Raw genomic sequence first — 25,161 nt, forward strand, 5'->3', positions numbered from 1 at the left:
GCAGGGAAGGTCATGTCTTACAAACCTAATAGAATTCTTTGGGGCAGTGAAAGAGTTAATTGATGAGGGAAGGGCTGTAGATGTCATATACATGGACATGTAAGGCGTTTGATAAGGTTTCCCATGGCAAGTTGATGGCAAAAGTGAAGTCGTATGGGGTTCAGGGTGTACTAGCTAGATGGATAAAGAACTGGCTGGGCAACAGGAGACAGAGAGTAGTGGTGGAAGGGAGTGTCTCAAAATGGAGAAGGGTGACTAGTGGTGTTCCACAGGGATCCGTGCTCGGACCACTGTTGTTTGTGATCTACATAAATGACCTGGAGGAAGGTATAGGTGGTCTGATTAGCAAGTTTGCAGATGATACTAAGATTGGTGGAGTTGCAGATAGCGAGGAGGACTGTCAGAGAATACAACAAAATATAGATAGATTTGAGAGTTGGGCAGAGAAATGGCAGATGGAGTTCAATCCAGGCAAATGCGAGGTGATGCATTTTGGAAGATCAAATTCAAGAGCGGACTATATGGTCAATGGAAGGGTCCAGGGAAAAATTAATGTACAGACAGATCTGGAAGTTCAGGTCCATTGTACGCTGAAGGTGGCAACGCAGGTTGATAGAGTGGTCAAGAAGGCATACAGCATGCTTGCCTTCATAAAACGGGGTATTGAGTACAAGAGTCGGCAGGTCATGTTACAGTTGTATGGAACTTTGGTTAGGCCACATTTGGAATACTGCGTGCAGTTCTGGTCGCCAAAAGTTTATTGGATAAGCATATGGATGATAGTGGCATAGTGTAGGTTAGATGGCACTCCCTCGGTGCTGACCCTCTGACAGTGCGGCACTCCCTCAGTACTGATATTCTGACAGTGCGGCACTCCCTCAGTACTGATATTCTGACAGTGCAGCACTCCCTCAGTACTGATATTCTGACAGTGCAGCACTCACTCAGTACTGACCCTCTGACAGTGCAGAACTCCCTCAGGACTGACCCTCTGACAGTGCTGAATTCCCTCAGTACTGACCCTCTGACAGTGCAGAATTCCCTCAGTACTGACCCTCTGACAGTGCAGCACTCCCTCAGTATTGACCCTCTGACAGTGCGGCACTCCCTCAGTACTGATATTCTGACAGTGCAGCACTCCCTCAGTACTGACCCTCTGACAGTGCAGAACTCCCTCAGTACTGACCCTCTGACAGTGCAAAATTCCCTCAGTACTGACCCTCTGGCAGTGCAGCACTCCCTCAGCGCTGAACCTCTGGCAGTGCAGCACTCCCTCAGTACTGACCCTCTGAAAGTGCTGCAGTCCCTCAGTACTGACCCTCTGACAGTGCAGCACTCCCTCAGTGATGGCCCTCGAACAGTGCAGCACTCCCTCAGTACTGACCCTCTGACAGTGCAGCACTCCCTCAGTACTGACCCTCTGACACTGCTGCAGTCCCTCCGTACTGACCCTCTGGCACTGCAGCGCTCCCTCAGTACTGACCCTCTGACAGTGCAGCACTCGCTCAGCACTGACCCTCTGACACTGCAGCGCTCCCTCAGTACTGACCCTCTGACAGTGCAGCTAGCTCTCCCTCAGTACTGACCCTCTGACAGTGCAGCACTCCCTCAATACTGACCCTCTGACAATGCAGCGCTCTCTCAGTACTGACCCTCTGACAAACCAGCACTCCCTCAGTACTGACCCTCCGACAGTGCAGCAGTCCCTCAGTACTTACCCTCTGACAGTGCAGCACTCCCTCAATACTGACACTCTGACTGCAGCGCTGCCTCAGGACTGACCCGCTGACAATGCAGCACTCCCTCAGTACTGACCCTCTGACAGTGCGGCAATCCCTCAGTACTGACCCTCTGACAGTGCGGCTCTCCCTCAGTACTGACCCTCTGACAGTGCGGCTCTCCCTCATTACTGACATTCTGACAGTGCAGCACTCCCTCAGTACTGACCCTCTGACAGTGCGGCACTCCCTCAGTACTGACACTCTGACAGTGCGGCACTCCCTCAGTACTGACATTCTGACAGTGCAGCTCTCCCTCAGTACTGACCCTCTGACAGTGCGGCACTCCCTCAGTACTGACTCTCTGACAGTGCAGCACTCCCTCAGTACTGACCCTCTGACAGTGCAGCACTCCCTCAGTACTGACACTCTGACAGTGCAGCTCTCCCTCAGTACTGACCCTCTGACAGTGCAGCACTCCCTCATTACTGACACTCTGACTGTGCAGCACTCCCTCAGTACTGGTACTCTGACAGTGCAGCTCTCCCTCAGCACTGACCTTCTGACAGTGCAGCAATCCCTCAGTACTGACCCTCTGACAGTGCAGCACTCCCTCAGTACTGACACTCTGACAGTGCAGCTCTCCCTCAGTACTGACCCTCTGACAGTGCAGCACTCCCTCAGTACTGACCCTCTGACAGTGCGGCACTCCCTCAGTACTGACCCTCTGACAGTCCGGCACTCCCTCAGTACTGTCATTCTGACAGTGCAGCAATCCCTCAGTACTGACCCTCTGACAGTGCAGCACTCCCACAGTTCTGACCCAGTGACAGTGCAGCACTCCCTCATTACTGACCCTCTGACAGTGCGGCACTCCCTCAGTACTGACCCTCTGACAGTGCCGCACTCTCTCAGTACTGACCCTCTGACAGTGCAGCAATCCCTCAGTACTGACCCTCTGACAGTGCAGCACTCCCACAGTTCTGACCCAGTGACAGTGCACCCCCCCCCTCAGTACTGACTCACTGACAGTGCAGCACTCCCTCAGTACTGACCCTCTGACAGCGCGGCACTCCCTCAGTACTGACTCACTGACAGTGCAGCACACCCTCAGTACTGACCCTCTGACAGCGCGGCACTCCCTCAGTACTGACTCACTGACAGTGCAGCACTCCATCAGTACTGACCCTCTGACAGCGCAGCACTCCCCCAGTACTGACCCTCTGACAGTGCCGCACTCTCTCAGTACTGACCCTCTGACAGTGCCGCACTCTCTCAGTACTGACCTTCTGACAGTGCAGCAGTCCCTCAGTACTGACCCTCTGACAGTGCAGCAGTTCCTCAGTACTGACCCTCTGACAGTGCAGCACTCCCTCAGCACTGACCCTCAAACAGTGCAGCAGTTCCTCAGTACTGACCCTCTGACAGTGCCGCACTCCCTCAATACTGACCCTCTGACACTGCAGCGCTCCCTCAGTACTGACCCTCTGACTGTGCAGCACTTCCTCAGTACTGACCCTCTGACTGTGCAGCACTCCCTCAGCACTGACCTTCTGACAGTGCAGCACTCCCTCAGCACTGACCTTCTGACAGTGCAGCAGTCCCTCAGTACTTACCCTCTGACAGCACAGCAGTTCCTCAGTACTGACCCTCTGACACTGCAGCGCTCCCTCAGTAATGACCCTCCGACAGTGCGGCACTCCTTCAGTACTGACCCTCTGACAGTGCAGCCATCCCTCAGTACTGACATTCTGACAGTGCAGATCTCCCTCAGTACTGACCCTCTGACAGTGCAGCACTTCCTCAGTACTGACCCTCTGACTGTGCAGCACTCCCTCAGCACTGACCTTCTGACAGTGCAGCAGTCCCTCAGTACTTACCCTCTGACGGTGCAGCTCTCCCTCAGTACTGACCCTCTGACAGTGCCGCACTCTCTCAGTACTGACCCTCTGACAGTGCAACACTCCCTCAGTACTGACCCTCTGACAGTGCAGCACTCCCTCAGTGCTGACCCTCTGACAGTTCGGCACTCTCTCTGAACTGACTTTCTGACAGTGCAGAACTCCCTCAGTACTGACCCTCTGACAGTGCAGCACTCCCTCAGCACTGACCCTCTGACAGTGCAGCAGTCCCTCAGTACTGACCCTCTGATAGTGCAGCAGTCCCTCAGCACTGACCCTCTGACAGTGCAGCAGTCCCTCAGTACTGATCCTCTGACAGTGCAGCACTCCCTCAGTGCTGACCCTCTGACAGTGCGGCACTCCCTCAGTACTGACATTCTGACAGTGCAGCACTCCCTCAGTACTGACCCTCTGACAGTGCAGCACTCCCTCAGCACTGACCCTCTGACAGTGCAGCACTCCCTCAGTACTGACCCTCTGACAGTGCAGCACTCCCTCAGTACTGACCCTCTGACAGCGCAGCACTCCCCCAGTACTGACCCTCTGACAGTGCCGCACTCCCTCAGTGCTGACCCTCTGACAGTTCGGCACTCTCTCTGAACTGACTTTCTGACAGTGCAGCACTCCCTCAGTACTGACCCTCTGACAGTGCAGCAGTCCCTCAGTACTGACCCTCTGATAGTGCAGCAGTCCCTCAGCACTGACCCTCTGACAGTGCAGCAGTCCCTCAGTACTGATCCTCTGACAGTGCAGCACTCCCTCAGTGCTGACCCTCTGACAGTGTGGCACTCCCTCAGTACTGACATTCTGACAGTGCAGCACTCCCTCAGTACTGACCCTCTGACAGTGCAGCACTCCCTCAGCACTGACCCTCTGACAGTGCAGCACTCCCTCAGTACTGACCCTCTGACAGTGCAGCACTCCCTCAGCACTGACCCTCTGCCAGTGCAACAGTCCCTCAGTACTGACCCTCTGACAGTGCAGCACTCCCTCAGTACTGATCCTCTGACCAGTGGAGCACTCGCTCAGTACTGATCCTCTGACCAGTGCAGCACTCCCTCAGTACTGATCCTCTGACGGTGCAGCACTCCGTCAGTACTGACCCTCTGACAGTGCAGCAGTCCCTGAGTACTAACCCTCTGACAGTGCAGCACTCCCTCAGCTCTGACCCTCTGACAGTGCAGCACTCCCTCAGCACTGACCCTCTGACAGTGCAGCACTCCCTCAGCACTGACCCTCTGACAGTGCAGCACTCCCTCAGCTCTGACCCTCTGACAGTGCAGCACTCCCTCAGCACTGACCCTCTGACAGTGCAGCACTCCCTCAGCACTGACCCTCTGACAGTGCAGCACTCCCTCAGTACACAGTGGGACTTCCCTGATCAGAATCCACAAACTGGAACTCTCTGCAGAAGCTATTTGATCCCTCATCAATTTACATTCACTTCCCATCCAACTCCATGCAAAGCTAAATTGCCGCCCAGTCCCTCAAAGACTCATTTCAAATAATCACACTTGTCTTTTAATTATTACGCTGCTTTGCCCTTTCTGTGTCCATAACCTGCTCCACCCACTACCGCAACCTGCTTCATATATTCCTGTCCCTCCCTCTCTAGCCTACTCTCTAACCTGCCTTCATTTCGCCCAATACAGGAGCCGAGGGCTCAGATCCCTTCATCTCCTTGTTAAATGCCTCCTTCTTGTCCTGTCAATGAGCTTTGACCATCTCTCCAGTTTCTTCTTTGATGTCAGCAGATGTATTTCTATATTCATTCACCTGAGGAAGGAGCAGTGCTCCGAAAGCTAGTGATTTGAAACAAACCTGTTGGACTTTAACTTTGTGTTGTTAGACTTCTTGCTGTGCTCACCCCAGTCCAACACCGGCATCTCCACATCATCTATATTAATTGAGTAGGATTGCAATTCAGTTTCGCCCTACCTGGAGCAGACTCCAATTCATAGTGTCCTGGGACATCCAGCTGTCCGTATATAGCCGTCACGTTGACACATGTCCCATTTCTAAGAATAAAATAATAAAGGATGTTGAGATTGCAATGAACTGGTGGAATTTGTCCCAGCAATGAGTCAGGGGATTAGCTGTACTGACGGTTCCAGTGGTGAGCTTGCAATACAGGAAAACCTAGTAGTGAGTTTGTATTGCTGGGAGATCTGGTGGTGAATCTAACATGCAAGGATCTGGTGGTGAGCCTATGATGTCAGGGGACTGACTGTGAGTATGAAATGCAGAGGGATCAGGTTGCAAATCTGTGATGCAGGGGGGCCTGGTGGTGAGCTTGTAGTGTGGGGTATATGGTGGGCAGTCTGTAACGCAAAGGGGTCTGGTGCTGAATCTGTTACACAAGGGGATCTGATGGTGATATTGTAACATGCAGCATCTGAGTTGAGTCTGTAATGCATGCGATCTGGTGGTGAGTCCTTAATACCAGGGATCTGCTGGTAGTGAGTCTGTCAGGCAGGGGAATCTGGTGATGAGTCTGTCAGGCAGGGGAATCTGGTGGTCAGTCTGTCAGGCAGGGGAATCTGGTGATGAGTCTGTCAGGCAGGGGAATCTGGTGGTGAATCTGTCAGGCAGGGGAATCTGGTGATGAGTCTGTCAGGCAGGGGAATCTGGTGATGAATCTGTAAGGCAGGGGAATGTCAGGCAGCGGAATTTGGTGGTCACAGCCTCCCCGAACAGGCGCCGGAATGTGGCGACTAGGGGCTTTTCACAGTAACTTCATTGGAAGCCTACTCGTGACAATAAGCGATTTTCATTTCATTTTTCAGATGAGAACTTCGAACAATTTTTCTATTTGTAAAAATTTGAGACAACGATACTTCAGCCCAGGAGTGATATCTCTGACTGATAGGGATCTTTTATGTTAAAACAAACTTTAACAACATTAACATCAAAGAAAAGTAGCTTTATAATTTCAGTCAAATAGTTATTAAACAGAGGGGAAAATGTGAACTTACTATTCATCCTATGAACTCGAATGAAGCAATCCAATACAGTTCAAACTCCACTTATAAATAAAGTTAACAAAACAGGTTTGCTTGCTCAGCTGTGCAAGTGAGTTCCGTTCAAGAAAACATTTATTACACTTCTCTTCAACGTAACCTCCTTCAGGTGAATGAAGAGGTAGGTTCCAGAAACATATCTATATATAGATAGTCATAGATGCAAGTCAATACTTTGAATGTGAGCATTTGCAGGTAATTAAGTCTTTACAGATCCAGAGATAGGTGTAACCCCAGGTTAAAGAGGTGTGAATTGTCTCAAACTAAGACAGTTGGTAGAATTTTGCAAGCCCAGGCCAGATGGTGGGGGGGTGAATGTGATGCGACATGAATCCAAGGTCCCGGTTGAGGCTCCACTCATGTACGCGGAATTTGGCTATACGTTTCTGCTCAGCGATTCTGCGTTGTCCAGTGTCCAGAAGGCCACCTTGGAGAACGCTTTCCCGGAGATCAGAGGCTGAATGCCCTTGACTGCTGAAGTGTTCCCCGACTGGAAGGGAACACTCCTGCCTGGCGATTTTTGCGCGATATCCGTTCATCCATTGTCGCAGCGTCTGCATGGTCTCGCCAATGTACCACGCTTCGGGACATCCTTTCCTGCAGCGTATGAGGTAGACGACATTGGCCGAGTCGCACGAGTAAGTGCCACGTACCTGGTGGGTGGTGTTCTCACGTGTAATGATGGCCCCCATGTCGATGATCTGGCACTATTTGCAGAGATTGCCCAGGCAGGGTTGTGAGGTGTCAGGTCGCTGTTCTGAAGGCTGGGTAGTTTGCTGCAAACAATGGTTTGTTTGAGGTTGCGCAGTTGTTTGAAGGCAAGTAATGGGGGTGACCTTGGCAAGATGTTCATCTTCATCGATGATGTGTTGAACATTACAAAAAAGATGTCGTAGTTTCTCAGGATCTGCTCTTTGACTTTGTCTATATATATGTTTCTGGAACCTACCTCTTCATTCACCTGAGGAAGGAGCAGTGCTCCGAAAGCTAGTGAATCGAAACAAACCTGTTGGACTTTAACCTGGTGTTGTAAGACTTCTTACTGTGCTCACCCCAGTCCAACGCCGGCATCTCCACATCTCATCTTAACAGCATTTGTCAAAACTAATGTTCAACATAAGATCCTCCTGTCTTGTCAGACTCAAATCCTATGGCAAACTGCAAAACTACAGATAGACCTGGCTCCTCCCATTAATTACATCATCTGTATCCCATTAAGATGTCACATGACCTGCTTAGCTAGGACTAAACACAGCCCCCCTTAAATCGTCTACTCTTCAGGGAATCTCTAGCCGTCATAATAATCTTCCATTAGCCCTCTATGTGTCATTCATGACCTTAACCTTAAGTTTTTAAAAACATTATTGCAACTGATATAAAATATAATATATATACCAATTTCGTACATTCATCACAGTCTGCAGTACATGGGAATCTAATGGTGAGTCTGTAATGCAGTGGATCTGGTGATGAATTTGAAATGCAGTAGATCTGGTTGTGAGCCTCTAATGCTTGTATGATACTGGGATAAATTTTGGCTACGACTGTTCCCGGGAGCCAACTTGGACCAGCACCAAAATTCTTCGCGTAAACTAAATCACCCAAACGTTCTCTGAACTATTTTTGAATTTTGGAGTCTTTTCTTATCTGAAAGGGCTGTAGCAATTCAGACCTGTTCTGAAACTGCCATGCATGAAGGACCATGTGCTTGACTCAAGATAACAAGGTGTCCTTTTGGGTCCAAAGCTTGATTTGCCTTGTCGACACTGACAACTTATCAAGAAAGTGCACAGCAAGAACGATCTCCTATGGTACCGGTGAAGGAGGTAATCTCTGATGTATGGGCAGATGCCTCAGAGCACCTACATGTGAAATGTGTGAACCCAGCCTATGTTGGAATATGTACTATAGGTTGCTAACAATAAAGTCCAGCATGGGGCATTGGCTGAAGCTATGGGGGGAATGACCTTATCCTCCTTAAATAACCCCAGCAGGGATTTGAGGTCTATGAAATGTCATCCATTAGCATATTGGTGGAACGCTTTCACTCTGAATACCACAGTCAGCCCCCCCCCCCCCCCCCCCCCCCCCTTTTCAATTTGGGAATAAGCTTGTTCAGCACTGGTAAAAGTTCTTGAGGTTTAGGCAACAGACCTTTTGGCACCATCTTATCAGCCAATTCCATCAGGAAATGTGTCGCACGTAAAGATTCTGGCCGTAATTTGTTAGCCAATGCTGAAATCGGGATACGCGTTTGGGCGGAGAATCAGTTCCAAAGCCGAAATTGCGGCGGGTGCTGACTTGACTTGATCCCAAATTATGAAACTGGCATCATGGTTGATGAGGAAGAGCGAGAAGGTAGGTCATGGAAAGGCGCGACTGTAGACTGCCGGGCTGGACACAGGCTGGAGTGGTTGGGGTGTAGAAGTGGATTTCATTTGGAACTTAACTGATAGGGTTAATATAACAGTTCTGAAAAGCTCTGTGAAAGAGATGTCAACAGGTCAAGGGATGAAATAAAGGGAGTGTGTCTGACCGGCATCTGTAAAAGCAAAGATGTCAGAAGGTTATGGGATGGAATATAGGGAGTGTGACTTTGGTACTAATTAATGTTCTGACCCGTATCTGTAAAAGCAGAGAGGTCAAAAAGGCAAAGAATGGAATGAATGGGAACCGTTACTTTATTGCAGAGATAACATAATTAAGCTCGTTTGACCAGTTGGAACAAATAAACATTGAAATGTAAGAGGGACTGTCTTTTGAGTGAGTTGACCCATATGGCCATGGGATACAAAAACCTTTGTATTAGCATTAATAGTGACTTGTGCTAATGATTATGTCAAAAATAACCTCCCGACCTCGAAGAATAATTCCATATATGTACATGTTCTGGATCCTTGCCAAATCATTGGTGTATCTAGGAATTTAAGGGGACCACCTCTAAGCTGTGATTGTATAAAGAGACAGTCCATATTTTGGACTTTGGCACTTCTCGAAGGTGGTTACCCGACTGCTTAGAGATTTGTCCCGGCCGTAAATAAACGAATATTCGTTACTGACGTGTTCGAGTGTTTTACTTCTGGACTGACGATCAGATACGTGAAAGCGCAATTCACAGGGGCGCGGGGCAGGGTGATGGCTGTGTGGCTGGTGTGATCACCACAGGGACTGCGCGATATCCAGGTATGGACCGCAATAGCCGTGGCATGCATGGCAGCCAACCTGCTGCCCGCAACGCCGACCGCCCACCTTGGCCGCTAGTTCTGCAGAGTGACACCGGTCGTATGGTGCCCTCACCTCTGCATCCCACCTTCCGCAATACACCCCCATCATCCTACTGGCTGCCAACCACCAGCAGGCATCAGGCGGCCCACCCAGGGCAACACTCACTGTAGCCCCTAAGGGGGTGCCGGGCGGGAGCCAAGGAGAGCACCACTGGGAAGAGTAGCACCAGCCGAAGGCCCCTGGGCCAGAGTACCCATGGTGCCAGGCACCAACGGGACCAGGGGTGCGTGGATGGGGTGGGGCATGCAGTGGCAGAGCCCACAATGCCAACCCAGGGCCATCATGTAGCCTGGTGAACCTGTTTGAGCACAGGGGTACACACCATGCCAACATGTCGGCCTTTCACCCGCTGCAGACAATGGATATTGGAATGCAACCAGCAATGGTGGCCTTCCTACTAGTCACTGCAGCCCTGGGGGATGCCCTGCGGCTGTATAAGCTGGCGCTACTTTAGGATGAGGAAGCTGCAGCAACGCAGCGGGCAGTCGCAGAGCGTACCACAGAGAAACAGGTGACAGTCGCCGAGGTTGGAGAGCGAGCTGCCCAACAGGACGAAGAGGAGCAAGGGAGACGTCGCACGAGGCCTGGTGTGTACCGGCAGCGTCTGTCATAGAACATAGAACATAACAGCGCAGTACAGGCCCTTCAGCCCTCGGTGTTGCGCCGATCTGTGAAACCACTCCAAAGCCCATCTACACTATTCCCTTATCGTCCATATGCCTATCCAATGACCATTTGAATGCGTTTAGTGTTGGCAAGTCCACTTCTGTTGCAGGCAGGGCATTCCACACCCTTACTACTCTCTGAGTAAAGAACCTACCTCTGACATCTGTCCTATATCTATCTCCCCTCAATTTAAAGCTATGTCCCCTTGTGCTGGACATCACCATCCGAGGAAAAAGGCTCTCAATGTCCACCCTATCTAATGCTCTGATCATCTTGTATGCCTCAATTAAGTCACCTCTTAGCCTTCTTCTCTCTAACAAAAACAGCCTCAAGTCCTTCAGCCTTTCCTCGTAAGATCTTCCCTCCATACCAGGCAACATCCTTGTAAATCTCCTCTGTACCCTTTCCAATGCTTCCACATCCTTCCTATAATGCGGCGACCAGAACTGCACGCAATACTCCAAATGCGGCCGCACCAGAGTTTTGTACAACCCTCTCAACCTGGGTGGCAACTTTCAGGGATCTATGGACACTGAGATCTCTCTGCTCATCCACACAACCAAGAATCTTACCATTAGCCCAGTACTCTGTCTTCCTGATATTCCTTCCAAAATAAATCACCTCACACTTTTCTGCATTAAACTCCATTTGCCACCTGTCAGCCCAGCTTATCTATGTCCCTCTGTAACTTGTAACATCCTTCTGCACTGTCCACAACTCCACCGACTTTAGTGTCATCTGCAAATTTACTCACCCATCATCCACCAGGTCATTTATAAAAATGACAAAGAGCAGCGGCCCCAAAACAGATCCTTGTGGTACACCACTAGTAACTGGACACCAGTCAGAACATTTCCCATCAACCACCACCCTTTGTCTTCTATCAGCTAGCCAATTTCTGATCCAAACTGCTAAATCACCCTGAATCCTGTGTTGCCCTATTATGTATTCTCATGATGTGGAGATGCCGGCGTTGGACTGGGGTGAGCACAGTAAGATGTCTTACAACACCAGGTTAAAGTCCAACAGGTTTGTTTCAAACACGAGCTTTCGGAGCACGGCTCACCTGAAGAAGGAGCCGTGCTCCGAAAGCTCGTGTTTGAAACAAACCTGTTGGACTTTAACCTGGTGTTGTAAGACTTCTTAATGTATTCTCATGTATTTTCTTGAATTCTGTTTAATTCCCTTTTCTTCCATGTGCTGAATGATCTGTTGAGCTGCTTGCAGAAAAATACTTTTCACTGTACCTCGGTACACGTGACAATAAACAAATCCATCCAATCCAATCCAATCCAATCCAATCCCATGCCTCTGTATTTTCTGTAATAGCCTACCATGGGGAACCTTATCAAACGCTTTACTGAAATCCATATACACCACATCAACTGCTTTACCCTCATCTACCTGTTTGGTCACCTTCTTGAAGAACTCAATAAGGTTTGTGAGGCACGACCTACCCTTCACAAAACCATGTTGACTATCTCTAATCAAATTATTCCTTTCCAGATAATTATATATCCTATCTCTTATAAACCTTTCCAAGACTTTTACCACAACAGAAGTAAGGCTCACTGGTCTATAGTTACCGGGGTTGTCTCTACTCCCCTTCTTGCACAAGGGGACAACATTTGCTATCCTCCAGTCTTCTGGCACTATTCCTGTAGACAAAGATGACAAAGATCAAAGCCAAAGGCTCCCTAGGTTCCCAGAGAATCCTAGGATAAATCCCATCCGGCCCAGGGGACTTATCTATGTCATAGGACCTGGCATGCCATCGAAGACTCCGGCTGAGCAAGGAGACAGTGTGACATATCTGCCAGATCATGGCGCAACTGGCACCACGGGGGAAGACGCCGGCTCTCGGTGACCGTCAAGGTTATGGTTGCCCTGCACCTTTATGCCACGGCGTCCTTCCAGGTGCCAAGTGGGGTCCTCTCCGGAATCTCTCAGAGCTCGGCTCCATATATATACATCCATTTCAATGTGGACCGAGCCCACCAGGATTTCCAGGGCAGCAGGGTACACTGCCCTGGGTCCAGGGGGATGACCGACGGGATGGATGTCCCCCTACGAGCACCTGCAGATGACGGGCTGCTCTACACAAACTAAAAGGGGCTCCATTCGATGAACAAGTAGCTGGGCCGCGATTCTCCCAAAGGGAGACAAAGTGCCGACGCCGGAGTGAAAACCGGAATGTTTCACTCCGGCATCGGAGGTCGCTCCTCGCCTCCTATTCTCCCACCCCCAGGGGGCTAGGAGCGGCGGCGCGTCAATCTCGTGCGGCGGGCCTTGACGCTTGCGTAAAAGTGGCGGTGCCTAAATGACGTCATCCGCGCATGCGCAGGTTGGCCAGTATCAACCCGTGTATGCGCGGTTGCCGTCTTCCCCTCCGCTGCCCCGCAAGACATGGAGGATTGATCATGCGGGGCGGCGGAGGGAAAAGAGTGCGTCTTTCAGAGACGCCGGCCCGACGATCAGTGGGCACCGATCGCGGGCCAGACACCTCCTGAGCACCCCCCCTGGTGCTCGATCATCCCTCCGCCCCCCCAGAGGCCCCACACACAGCGGCCGCGTGATGTTCACGCCGGCAGTGACCAGGTGTCGTTGGCATCGGCGTGAACCGGTTGGATTAGGCAGGCCGCTCGGCCCATCGGGGCAGAGAATTGCCGCTCGACTGGAGTGGTGATTCTCCGAGCGGCCTGTCGCAAAATGCGACACGCCGTTTTGGGGGGGTGGGAGAATCGTGTGCGGGTGCCAGGGCGTCGTGTCGTCCTGGCCCGGGCCGCCCGCGATTCTCTCACACGGCGTGGGGGTTGGAGAATCGCGCTCCTGATCTGTGACCAGATGCACATCACACACATCGATACCCGGGCACTGTGCACAACACCTTCATCCCGGCACACTCAGCAATTCCTGACATGTTCAAGATGCCCCCTCCCCCCTCGACCTCTGGCTTGGAGGGGGGGGGGGGGGGGTAATCGTGGCTGATGGCATGGCTGGTGACACCTATCTGGAGGCCACACACCACCGCAGAGACCTGCTACAAAGATGCCCAAACAGCAACCAGGAGCATGATCAATGTGCTGGACGAGCAGGATGAACATCAGTCCTCGTCCAGGAGGATGCGGGGAGAGGGCGAGGATGGGCAGGACTTGGGACTCAGGCAGGCATGGGAGGCTGCACGATGTGCGTGTGTCAGGGCCAACACACACGGGTCGCTCCGATCACCTCCAGGTTCACCAACTCGGTAAGGTGATCAGAGCGGCTTCACCCCGCGTTCAACACTCCGTCATCCATGCATTATGGGGTGCGGGCCCTGGGTTGGCAGTAACTCCGGGTCTGGTCCATGGGATGGTGGATGATGACACCCCGCTCTACGATGAGTTCTGGTGCTCTGCATCATATGATAATGTTTACCTCCTGCCCACTTTCCACCACATACCTGGGTGATACCTGTAAGTGAGCTGGTCATTCTATCACAAGGTCCCATTGGATACCTGGAGTGGGACATTCCACCCATTCCACCCACACTCCGCACTCCTTCTCTGGCCAGCCCTGACCAGCCCACCCCTCACACTGGTTGCAGCTTGCAACAGCGTTTTACAGGTGTTTAATTTGCACAAATATTTACTGATACGTGCCATAGTCCCTATAACTATACTGTGCCCTAAACCCGTGCCGACTTAACTAGTGACTAACTTTCTGGCCTTACAGGCCCCTAACGCTACGTCGAGGTGGTTCCCCAGACGGTACAGCAGGAATGGAGATGGCCTGCTGCGATTCCCGCCCTGCGACTTGAGTCCCCGTTGGCGACCGTCTTCTGGGGCGACCGGACCTGACTGGGCCCGCCTGCTGCTTGGGTGTCCCAGGTGGCATGGTGCCGCCCTGTTCTGCCCACTGCCCACCAGATGCGCCAGAGACAGGAGCTGCGATCCGAGGTGCTGCGGTGTTCCGGCACCGCTCCTGCGGGAGTCTCCAGCACAGGCCCCATCACCTCCTCCTCCCCCTGGGTGCCCGGTGGCCCCCCGGCCTACTTCATGGGATGGAGGTGCTATCCCCTGAGGCTTTCCAGCCACATGGCACTGCCAGTTCTTGAGGCCCACTCTGGTCTCGCAGCTATGGAGCTCAAGGTGTGGACCATCTCCAACTGGGACTGCGCCACATCACCCATTGACTGTGCCACCACCATCTGGGACTGGGCCACGTCCCTCTATGTCTATGCCACGTTAACCAGCATCTGGGCAATGCCACCGACGTTCCCAGCCATGGCCTGATGTGACTGGGCCACGCTCAAGAGTGCCGCAGCAATTTCCAGGTGGCTCTGGCACATTGCTGCCTGTAAGGTTGCAACCCTGTCCTGGGCCTTGGCCAGCACCTGCACAGAATACCCCAGCCCTTGGACATGCTAATCCAAAACCAAAACCCTTGGCATGCATGGTTGGCACCACCTCCTGCTCCTGCACCTGGTTGGACTCCTCGAACTGCGCCTACAGGTGCTGGATGCTCGCTGACAACCCGGCACTTAGTACCTTGCTCTGTGACTGCATCGCCACAAGCGATGGGACTGTCTATTCCAGAAACCAAAACCCTGGGCAGCCTTTTCTTGGAAGGGGGAGATGGCGAAACAGAAAATGGCAGCGTTAGGCAGTCCAGGGGTGTGTCGGTAGTGACCTCAGTTGCCAGGGCACCTGGCCGTAGCGACTGGAATGGGTGCCGGCATGTGGTACAGGGTGATTGTTCGGACGTCCTCCGGATAGGAGGGGTGTTGGGTTACGAATGTATGGGACGGGGTTAGTGCGAGGGGCACGGTGTTGCCTACTAACCCTGAAGAGGTCGTGCAGTTTTTTAGGGTTCTGCGGGCCGATCCGGATTGTGTTGCTCATGGCGCTGATGGCCTCTGCTCAGGCATGGCGCCTGGTGGCGGTTGGCAGCCCCCCTTTCCGAGCTGGGCATCTGTGAAATGGGATGCCACTCTCCTCGTTGCCATCTTGTTGACTGGGATGGTGTGTGTAGAGGGTGAACTGTGTATATGCGGCTGCAGCTTGTCAGCCTCCTGAGTGTCAAACACAAATCCGGCACCGTTTCTAATTGGAATGGATTGTGTGGCACTGGTGCTAGGCCCTTAACAGTTGAAGAATCAGTCGAGCTGCGGTTCCAATTTTGCTGTTGCGGAACTCCACGAATCCTGCAACCGCGTCAAAACGTACTCTCAGGAACGGGGAGTCCCGCGCCATCTCTTTTGAACTGGTGCTTTTGCCTCTCCTCCCCAGCATCCAGCAGTATCTCCAGCTCTGCGTCTGCGAACCTCGGGGCTGCTCTCCATGGCGCTAGCGTCTTGGTAGGAATGTGTATATGTGGGGGTTGGGGTCCTTATATGCAGATCCAGCTTGTCAGGCTCTCCAGTGCCAATCCCAACCCCAGTGATCTCCCCCACTCTCGCAGCATATTTCATAGCTCCTGGTCTGTGGACAAAACTCTCTACATCTCTGCACTCTCTTATGCTCCGAGCCTCATTGATCCGTTATCTCTGGCATCGCAACTGCTGCCGGCTTCCCGCCAAACTAGATGGCCCCCGCCAGCTTGCATGCTCTGCAACTCCACTGCCCCCTCCCCCCCCATCCATCTTGGCACATTCCAGTCGCTTAGGCAACGACCTCTAATACCTTCTTTAAGGTCATCTTATAATAATAATAATCATTATTGTCACAAGTAATACTGCAATGAAGTTACCGTGAAAATCCCCAGGTTGCCACATTCCGGCGCCTGTTCGGGTAACAGAGGGAGTATTTGGGATGTCCAAATTACCTCACAACACGCTTTTCGGGACTTGTGGGAGGAATCTGAAGAACCCGGAGGAAACCCACTTTGCCTCTGCTTGCAATTTCATTGTTTGACCATGTCATTAACAGTAAGAGGCCTTACAACACCAGGTTAAAGTCGAACAGGTTTGTTTCAGATCACTAGCTTTCAGAGAACTGCTCCTTCCTCAGGTGAATGAAAAGGCAGGTTCGAGAAACATACATATATAGACAAAGTCAAAGATGCAAGACGTGATGTGACCATCAATTCACTCAAGGACACGAGTAGAAGTAAACTGTGGCTTTAATCGACTTACAACTGAGCCTGCCTGCGACTAGCTGAACTGAAGGCAGGCTTGCAAGACCAGAGCACTTTATACTTCCGGTTGTGGGAGGAGCCATGGGCGGAGCCAAGGGCGGAGCCCTGTACATGCTCCTCATCTCCCCCTGTGGGCAGAGCCGCGCAACGGCTCACAGATGGAACCCACAGGGACACAGTGATACACAGTGTGATTTTATATTATACATTCCCCACATTCACCCCCTGTTAAAATAACCATGTCCGGCGGGGGTGACGGGTCTATAAGTTGAGTCGGTCCGGTGCTCGAATCGTTCGCTGGGACCGGCGGAGCACCGGAGTTGCAGCCGCTTCGGATGGCTGTGTGCTGATGTCCGGTGTGAATCCGAGGGTGGACTCCGGGGGTGGTTCGTTCCGAGCTTCGTTCCTGACCGGTGTGATGGGTGAAATGGGGCGCAGGTAACCTGTAGGTGCTGTTGTGCAGGGCATGGGGGGTCGGGTGGGGTGTGGTGTGAGGGGTACCTCGGCGGCAGTGGTAGTGGTGGTGGTAGATCCTGCAGGCGGCAGGTCCCGGAGGGAAACGGTGTCCTGTCGGCCATCGGGGTGCTCGATAAATGCATAGTGGGGGTTTGAATGTAATAGTAGGACCCTCTGTACCAGCGGGTCTGTTTTATATGTCCGGATGTGCTTCCGAAGGAGGACAGGGCCCGGGGTCCTCAACCAGGATGGGAGCAAGGCTCCCGTGGTAGTGCCCCTAGGGAAAACAAATAATCGCTCGTGAGGAGTCTGATTAGTGGCCGTACACAGGAGGGACCTAATTGCATGGAGCACGTCAGGGAGGACCTCCTGCCAGTGGGAGGTCGGGAAATTCCTGAACCGTAGGGTCAGTAGGACAGTCTTCCAGACCATCGCATTCTCCCTCTCCACCTGCCCGTTCCCCCTGGGGTTATAGCTGGTAGTCCTGCTCGAGGCGATGCCCTTGTCGAGCAGGTACTGACGCAGCCCGTCTCTCATGAAGGACGAACCCCTGTCGCTGTGGACATAGTTAGGGAAACCAAACAGGGTGAAGACACTGTGCAGGGCTCTGATGACTGTATGGGAGGTCATATCGGGGCACGGGATGGCAAACGGGAAGCGAGAGAATTCATCTATGATGTTAAGGAAGTAAACATTACGGTTGGTCGAGGGAAGGGGCCCTTTGAAATTGATACTCAGTCGTTCAAAGGGCCGGGATGCCTTTACCAGGTGGGCCTTGTCTGGTCTATAGAAGTGCGGTTTGCACTCCGCGCAGATCGGGCAATTCCTGGTGACAGCTTTAACCTCCTCGGTGGAGAAAGGCAGATTGCGGGCCTTGATGTAGTGGGCGAGCCGGGTGACCCCCGGGTGGCAGAGGTCATTGTGGATAGCCTGTAATCGGTCGTCTTGCATGTGCCGTGGGACAGGGCATCTGGGGGCTCGTTGAGCTTCCCCGGACAGTATACAATATCATAATTATAGGTTGGGAGAGTTCGATCCTCCACCTCAAGATTTTGTCATTTTTAATTTTGCCCCGCTGCGAGTTGTCGAACATAAACAAAACCAATCTCTGGTCGGCGATGAGGGTAAACCTCCTACCTGCGAGGTAGTGCCTCCAGTGCCGTATGGCTTCCACAATGGCTTGAGCTTCCTTTTCGACTGAGGCGTGTCGAAGTTCCGAAGCGGAGAGGGTTCAGGAGAAGAACGCTACTGGCCTACCTGCCTGGTTCAGAGTGGCAGTGAGAGCGACCTCTGAGGCGTCGTTCTCTACTTGAAAGGGGACGGATTCATCCACCACCCGCATGGCGGCTTTGGCGATGTCCTCCTTAATGCAGTTGAAGGCCTGGCGGGCCTCGGCTGACAGCGGGAAGAGTGTGGCCTTAAACAGTGGGTGGGCTTTGTCCGCATACTGGGGGACCCACTGGGCATAGTAGGAGAAAAATCCAAGGCACCTCTTGAGGGCCCTGGGACAATGAGGGAGAGGGAGTTGTAAGAGGGGGCGCATACAGTCAGGGTCAGGTCCTAGGACCCCGTTTTCCACGACGTAGCCGAGGGGCTAGTCTGGTTGTGCGGAAAACGCATTTCTCCTTATTGCATGTGAGGTTGAGTTTTTGGGCGGTTTGGAGAAATCGGTGGAGGTTGGCATCATGGTCCTGCTGGTCGTGGCCGCAGATGGTGACGTTATCCAAGTACGGAAACGTGGCCCGCAGCCCGTACTAGTTCACCATTCGGTCCATTGCTCGTTGGAACACCGAGACCCCATTTGTGACGCCACAGGGGACCAAGAGGCAGTGGAAGAGGCGGCCATCTGCCTCGAACACCGTGTAGTGGCGGTCCTCCGGGCGGATTGGGAGCTGGTGGTATGCAGACTTCAGATCCACCGTGGAGAAGATGCGGTACTGGGCGATCTGATATGCATCGAGGTGCGTGAACCGGTTAATGGTCTGGCTGTAATCAACCACCATCAGGAACCTGAGCTCTCCAGGGGCTATTACTGGCCTCTATGACTCCCTCACGTAAGAGCTGCTGGACTTCGGCTCTAATAAATGCCCTGTCCTGCAGGCTATACCTCCTGCTGCGAGTGGCTACGGGTTTGCAGTTAGCGGTGAGGTTAGCGAAGAGTGGAGGGGGGTCGATTTTTAGTGTTGCTAAACTGTATATAGGGAGAGTGTTAGGCTCCTGAGGTTACACTGAAAATCGAGTCTGAGTGGGAGAGGGGCGCAGAGGTCTGGGAGTACATACAATTGGAAGTTGGAGTAGTTGGCGCCCTGCATCGTTAGTGTTGCAATCGTGCGCCCTTGTATCTAATCACAGTGCGACCCCGAGGCGAGGGAGATAGTTTGCCGTGCAGGAAATATCGGGTGCGAGCAGCATCTTACCAGGTCTGGGTGAACGAAGCTCTCGGTGCTCCCGGAGTCGAAGAGGCACGGTGTCTTGTAACCGTTGACTTGAACGGACATCATGGAGCTTCTGAGGTGCTTTGGCCGCGACTGGTCCAAAGTGACTGCGTTGAGCTGCGGGTAGTCGGTGGCATGGTCAGCGGTGCTGGAGCGGCCCCGTGATGACTGTCCGCGGAGGTCGTAGTTGATGATTTCCATATGGGGTGATGGCCAAGATGGCGGCCCCCGTTGATCGTACTTGGCGGGCGGCAAGAAAGATGGCATCCAAGATGGCCACCCCCTTTGATCGCACGTGGCGGGCTGCGAGGAAGATGGCGCCCAAGATGGCGGCCCCCATGATTAGCACATGTCGTGCAGAGGCGGAGTCGGCAGTCACGCTGCCACATTGCGGGGTCTGCGGGCCTGTGAGTTGGAGGGATGATTGTTCTGGTTAGCGTTCGAGTTTGAGGTTTTGGTTTGAGCCAGGCAGACCTTCGCAAAGTGTCCTTTCCGCCCGCAGCTGCTGCAGGTCGCGTTGCGGGCCAGGCAGTGCTGCCGTGGGTGTTGGGGCTGGCCGCAAAAGTGGCACAATAACCTTCCGTGGTAGGTGGGTGGCTGTGTGGCGTAGGCCTGGGGTAGTCTCTGGTCGGGGGTCCACAATGGGGTCGCTTGGTCGGCTGGGAACGAGTTTAAGCTTTGAAAAGCGACCTATAATGAGGTCGCTAGCGTTACCGTGTCCTCCAGGTTCTGGGCCCCTTTTTCAAGGCGACGCTGGTGCACATAATTGGACCGGACCCCTGCAACATACACATCTCGGACGGTGAGTTCCATGTGCTGGGAGGCTGTCACAGCCTGGAAGTTACATTCCCGTGCTAGAGCTTTTAGGTCACGCAGGTAGTCTTCTAGCAACTCTGCAGGGCGCTGGCGGTGGGTAGTAAAAATATGCCGCGCGTAAAGGTCATTTACGGGCCACACGTACAGGCGGTTGAGTATCGCGAGGGCCTTGGTGTATGAGTCGGTACTATCAAGTTGAGTTGAAATGCGATGGCTCACCCATGCGTGTTGAAGACTGAGTTTCTGTTCTTCAGTAACAGCGGAGGTAGTCGACGCAGCCAGGTAGGCCTTGTAGCACCGAAGCCAATGCAGAAATATTTCCTTCGCTTGTGCAGCCTGTGGATCGAGTTCCAGTCGATCAGGTTTGAGGGCTGATTCCATGGTAGTTTTTTTAAGTCGATTAAATTGATGCAACCATCAATTCACTCAAGGACAAGAGTAGAAGTAAACTGTGGCTTTAATCGACTTACAACTGAGCCTGCCTGCGATTAGCTGAACTGAAGGCAGGCTCGCAAGACCGCAGCACTTTATACTTCCAGTTGTGGGAGGAGCCATGGGCAGAGCTATGGGCGGAGCCAAGGGTGGAGCCCTGTACATGCTCCTCATCTCCCCCTGTGGGCAGAGCCGCGCAACGGCTCACAGACAGAGCCCACAGGGACACAGTGATACACAGTGTGAATTTATATTATACATTCACCACAAAACGATACTTTGAATGCGGACATTTGCAGGTAATTAAGTCTTTACAGATCTTTACATTGTTGTAAGACTTCTTACTGTGCTCAGCCCAGTCCAACGCCGGCATCGCCACATATGGTTAACATCATGAGTGCAGACCTGAACTCACATTGAGCTGCTTGTTTTAGGGGCAACACAACATCTCCCCTGGGCCCTTGTTGTCGAATGGAATTAGTAAAGGTGCATTATTATCAAGGGCTTCAGGCAGTAATAACCCTTGACTAACCACCAACTCCTCAATTGTTTTGGAGTTGGGGCATCTGGTGATGTCAAATTCCGAATTAGGTTGTAAGTAAGAGCCCAGGCAATGTTTAGTAGAATTCCCCGCTGCTTTTCCTCCCTCCCCCTGCCCCCCCCCCTCCCCCCCTCCCCCCCCCACGATTTCTTTTGCCTTGAGAAAGTAACAGAGATAGAACAAAGAACAATTCAGTGCAGGAACAGGCCCTTCGGCCCTCCAAGCCTGCGCCGACCATGGTACCTGCTTAAACTAAAACCGTCTGCACTTACGGAGTCCGTATCCTTCCGTTCCCACTCTATTCATATATTTGTCTGGATGCCTCTTAAATGCCGCTATCGTACCCGCTCCCACCACCTCCCCAGGCAGCGCGTTCCATATATTTGCCACCCTCTGTGTAAAATGCTTGTCTCGCATATCTGTTCTAAACTTTTCCCCACGCCTATGTTCCCTAGTACTTGACTCTCCTACCCTAGGAAAGAGTATCTGACTATCCACTCTGTCAATGTCACTCATAATCTTGTAGACCTCTATCAGGTCTCCTCTCAACCCCCATCGTTCCAGTGAGAACAGACCGGGTTTATCTAACCTCTCCTCATAGCTAATGCCCTCCATACCAGTCAAAGGCAACATCCTAGTTAAACCACTTCTGTGATCTCCAAAGCAGCCACATCCTTCTGGTATCGTGGCGACCAGAATTGTACACAATATTCTAAATGAGACCCTATGTGTAGCGTCCATTGTTCCTTTTGGACTCGCATGGTCCTAGTTTCCCAAATAGGGGCATTGCTACTTACAGACTGTTTGCGTCAATGGAGAAGTTTTCACACGAGGTCTGCTCTCACGATTTCATAACAGCAGGAAGGTACTCAAGTTAATCCTCGTTGCCAATGTAACATCCTGATAGGTGGGCATCCACCAGATGGATCAACAAATGAACGAATTATTAAATAGTTAAGAAACTATATACAGAGAGTTCCAAGACTCCAAACTCCTAACTGAAGGGAAACTCGTGCTCCAGCCCCATTGTCCCTGGGGACCAGGGATCACGTGCTCCAGCCCCATTGGCCAATTAGGTTACATGACCTAATCTTCAGCACGATAGTATAGTGGTTAGCACAGTTGTTTCACAGTTCCAGAGTCCCAGTTTCGATTCCCGGCTGGGTCACTGTCTGTGCGGAGTCTACACGTTCTCCCTGCGTCTGCGTGGGTTTCCTCCGGATGCTCCGGTTTCCTCCGGCAGTCCAAAGGTGGATTGGCCATGATAAATTGCGCTTAGGTTAGGTGGGGTTACTGGTTTACGTGGATAGGGTGGAGGTGTGGACTTAAGTGGGGTGCTCTTTTTAAGAGCCGGAGCAGACCCGATGGGCCAAATGGCCTCCTTCTGCGCTGTAAATTATATGATTCTATGACCCTCCAGGGACTTGCCTCCTTAAAGGGGCATGCTATCACACCAGGGAGGATGTGTGAGTGGAAATTACAGGGGCACTGGCCACAATCTTCCAGTTTTCCCGAGACTCAGGGGAGATGCTAAACCTCTGGCGATGCACAATCTTTATGCCCTTGTTCAAAAGATATTATGTGGATAAGCTCAGAATTTGCAGATCAGTCAGTTTAATTTCAGTACACCGTGAATAAGTAGGTCTTACCGATCATATATAAAATGGCCGATGAGTTTATTCCGCTCCTCGTTGGTAAACAATGTCATCTTGTTAATTGACATGCAACTCTCAAATTTCTTAATGAATTTGGGACAATTGCAACCAATACCAATCGAAAACCATACGCCAAGAAACTGCAAAAAAGAACACAGTGAAAACTACAGCCTAGGATCCAGAGATGTGAGGTTAACCGATATTCCACTAAATTCAAAAATATCCCAAGGTGTGGTCGCAAAAGAGGGACGCTTCCGCGTGCGGACATGTTTTTTTTTCTGAGTTTTTTTTCTCAACCTTTTTTCGTTCGTTGGAGGTTAGGACCAGGTGTCAAACCAGACCAGTTTAAAACGTGGGAGTGCCCTGGGGAGGGGGGGGGGGGGGGGGGGGGGGGGGGGTGAGCCCCCGAGGGCGATGGTGGTACGGCTGCATCGGTTCCTGGACAAGGAACGTATTATGAGATGGGCCAGGCAGACGAGGTGGTGTACGTGGGAAGATGACGAGACCCGTGTGTACCAGGACCTGGGAGCAGAACTCCCAAAGTTGAGGGCGGATTTTAACAAGGTCAAGTCGGCCCTGTATGAAAAAGGAATAAAGTTTGGACTGCTTTACCCGGCCCGTCTGTGGGTGACCTGTGAGGGTCGGGAACTGGACTTTGGCTCGCTGGGGGACGTGGTGAACTTTATGAAAGATAATAAACTGTTGGGAGAATGAAGACCTTCAACTTTGACTGTGGGGAACTGAGCTACGAGCTATGTTTTGCAAAACTTCTAACTTTTGATTTGCGATGCTCGGACTGACTTTTGAGGCTTTGTATATACATTCTCTTTTTCCGTTTTTCATTCAGTTATGTTTGGGGTTAGGTTACAAGATACTTTGTTAAGGGAGGTGGGGTGAGCCTTTCTGCTCGGACCCTGGGAGGGCCTGTTTGCTTTTGCTTCTTGCCATTGTTTTGGGAGTTTTCTTTAAGAGTGGGGGAGGGGGGGGGGGAACCAGTAGGATGCTAGGCGCCAGGGCGGGGGCTGTGAGGCTTGCTGGGGGCGTTAGTCAACGGAAGCAAAGTGGAGACTGAGCTGAAGACCAATGTGGGGGGGAGGGTTTAGACTGCTGACGGGGTGGGGACTTTTAAGTTGGTTGAGGAGACGAGCTGATGACGGTAGCTGGTGGAGGACGGGCCAGGTGAGGTGCGGGACATGGGCCAATGACTGGCCCAGGAAAGGTTATGTCTGATCGACAGGGGAGGGGAGTGGGGTGCACCCTGACCAGGTTTATCACGTGGAACGTTTGTGGACTAAATGGGCCGATCAAAAGAGCCCGTGTGTTCGCACACTTGAGGCAACTGAAGGTGGACGTGGCCATGTTGCAGGAGACACATTTGAAGTTGGGAGGTTAGACTGAGGAAGGGATGGATCGGACAGATGTTCCATTCGGGATTGGACTTTAAAACGAGGGGGGGTTGGTAATCCTGGTCAACAAAAGGGTGGCGTTCGAGGTGGGGAAGATAGAGGCGGACCGGGGGGGGGGGGGGGGGGGGGGGGTAGATAGGTTATGGTTAGTGGGAAGCTGGAGGGAATGGCCGTGGTATTGATAAATATATATGCTCCAAACTGGGATGATGTTGAGTTCATTAGGAGGGTGCCAGGGAAGATTCCGGACCTGGACTCACACCGACTAATTATGGGGGGGGGGGGGATTTCAACACGGTCTTGGAGCCGAGACTGGACAGGTCGAGTCCCAGGCCTGGAAAGGTGTCAGCAATGGCAAAAGAGGGACTTCTGGTGCACGAAGACTTGAGTTGGATACAACTGAGGCTTTATTGCTCTAAGATGTGTGGCCTCCCACAGCAGCTGGTGAAATAGCTGCAGCATGGAGGACACACGTATTTATACTTAGGGACTACCAACGTACCTGTAGTACAGGTCCTACCATACATCCTCTAATAGAGATGCAACAGTGGTTTACCACATTCACCCCCTGTTAAAATTGAATCCGGTGGGAGAACTATATACAACAAATGGTTTTTACATTTACAATATTCGACAGAGAGGAAAAAGAAATGTCTTCTGAAGTCCAGTGGACCCGTTAAGAGGTTTAACATAGAACATAGAACATAGAACAT

The 25,161-nt window shown here is 52.1% G+C and overlaps 1 protein-coding gene across 1 annotated transcript in view; it reads right to left on the bottom strand.

Annotated features, from left to right (window-relative positions):
• LOC119955791 (alpha-1-microglobulin/bikunin precursor) overlaps nt 1-25,161 on the bottom strand; it is a 145,637-nt gene that overhangs the window by 91,297 nt on the left and 29,179 nt on the right. The window contains exons 2-3 of the mRNA XM_038782371.1: nt 23,037-23,182; nt 5,558-5,637 (exon numbers count right to left, since the gene is read on the bottom strand). Of these exons, the coding sequence (XP_038638299.1) occupies nt 5,558-5,637; nt 23,037-23,182 (226 nt within the window). The remainder of the gene's footprint in view (nt 1-5,557; nt 5,638-23,036; nt 23,183-25,161) is intronic.

Source organism: Scyliorhinus canicula, chromosome 21 (genome assembly GCF_902713615.1).
Source record: "Scyliorhinus canicula chromosome 21, sScyCan1.1, whole genome shotgun sequence".
In the NCBI taxonomy this organism is placed as follows: Eukaryota; Metazoa; Chordata; class Chondrichthyes; order Carcharhiniformes; family Scyliorhinidae; genus Scyliorhinus; species Scyliorhinus canicula.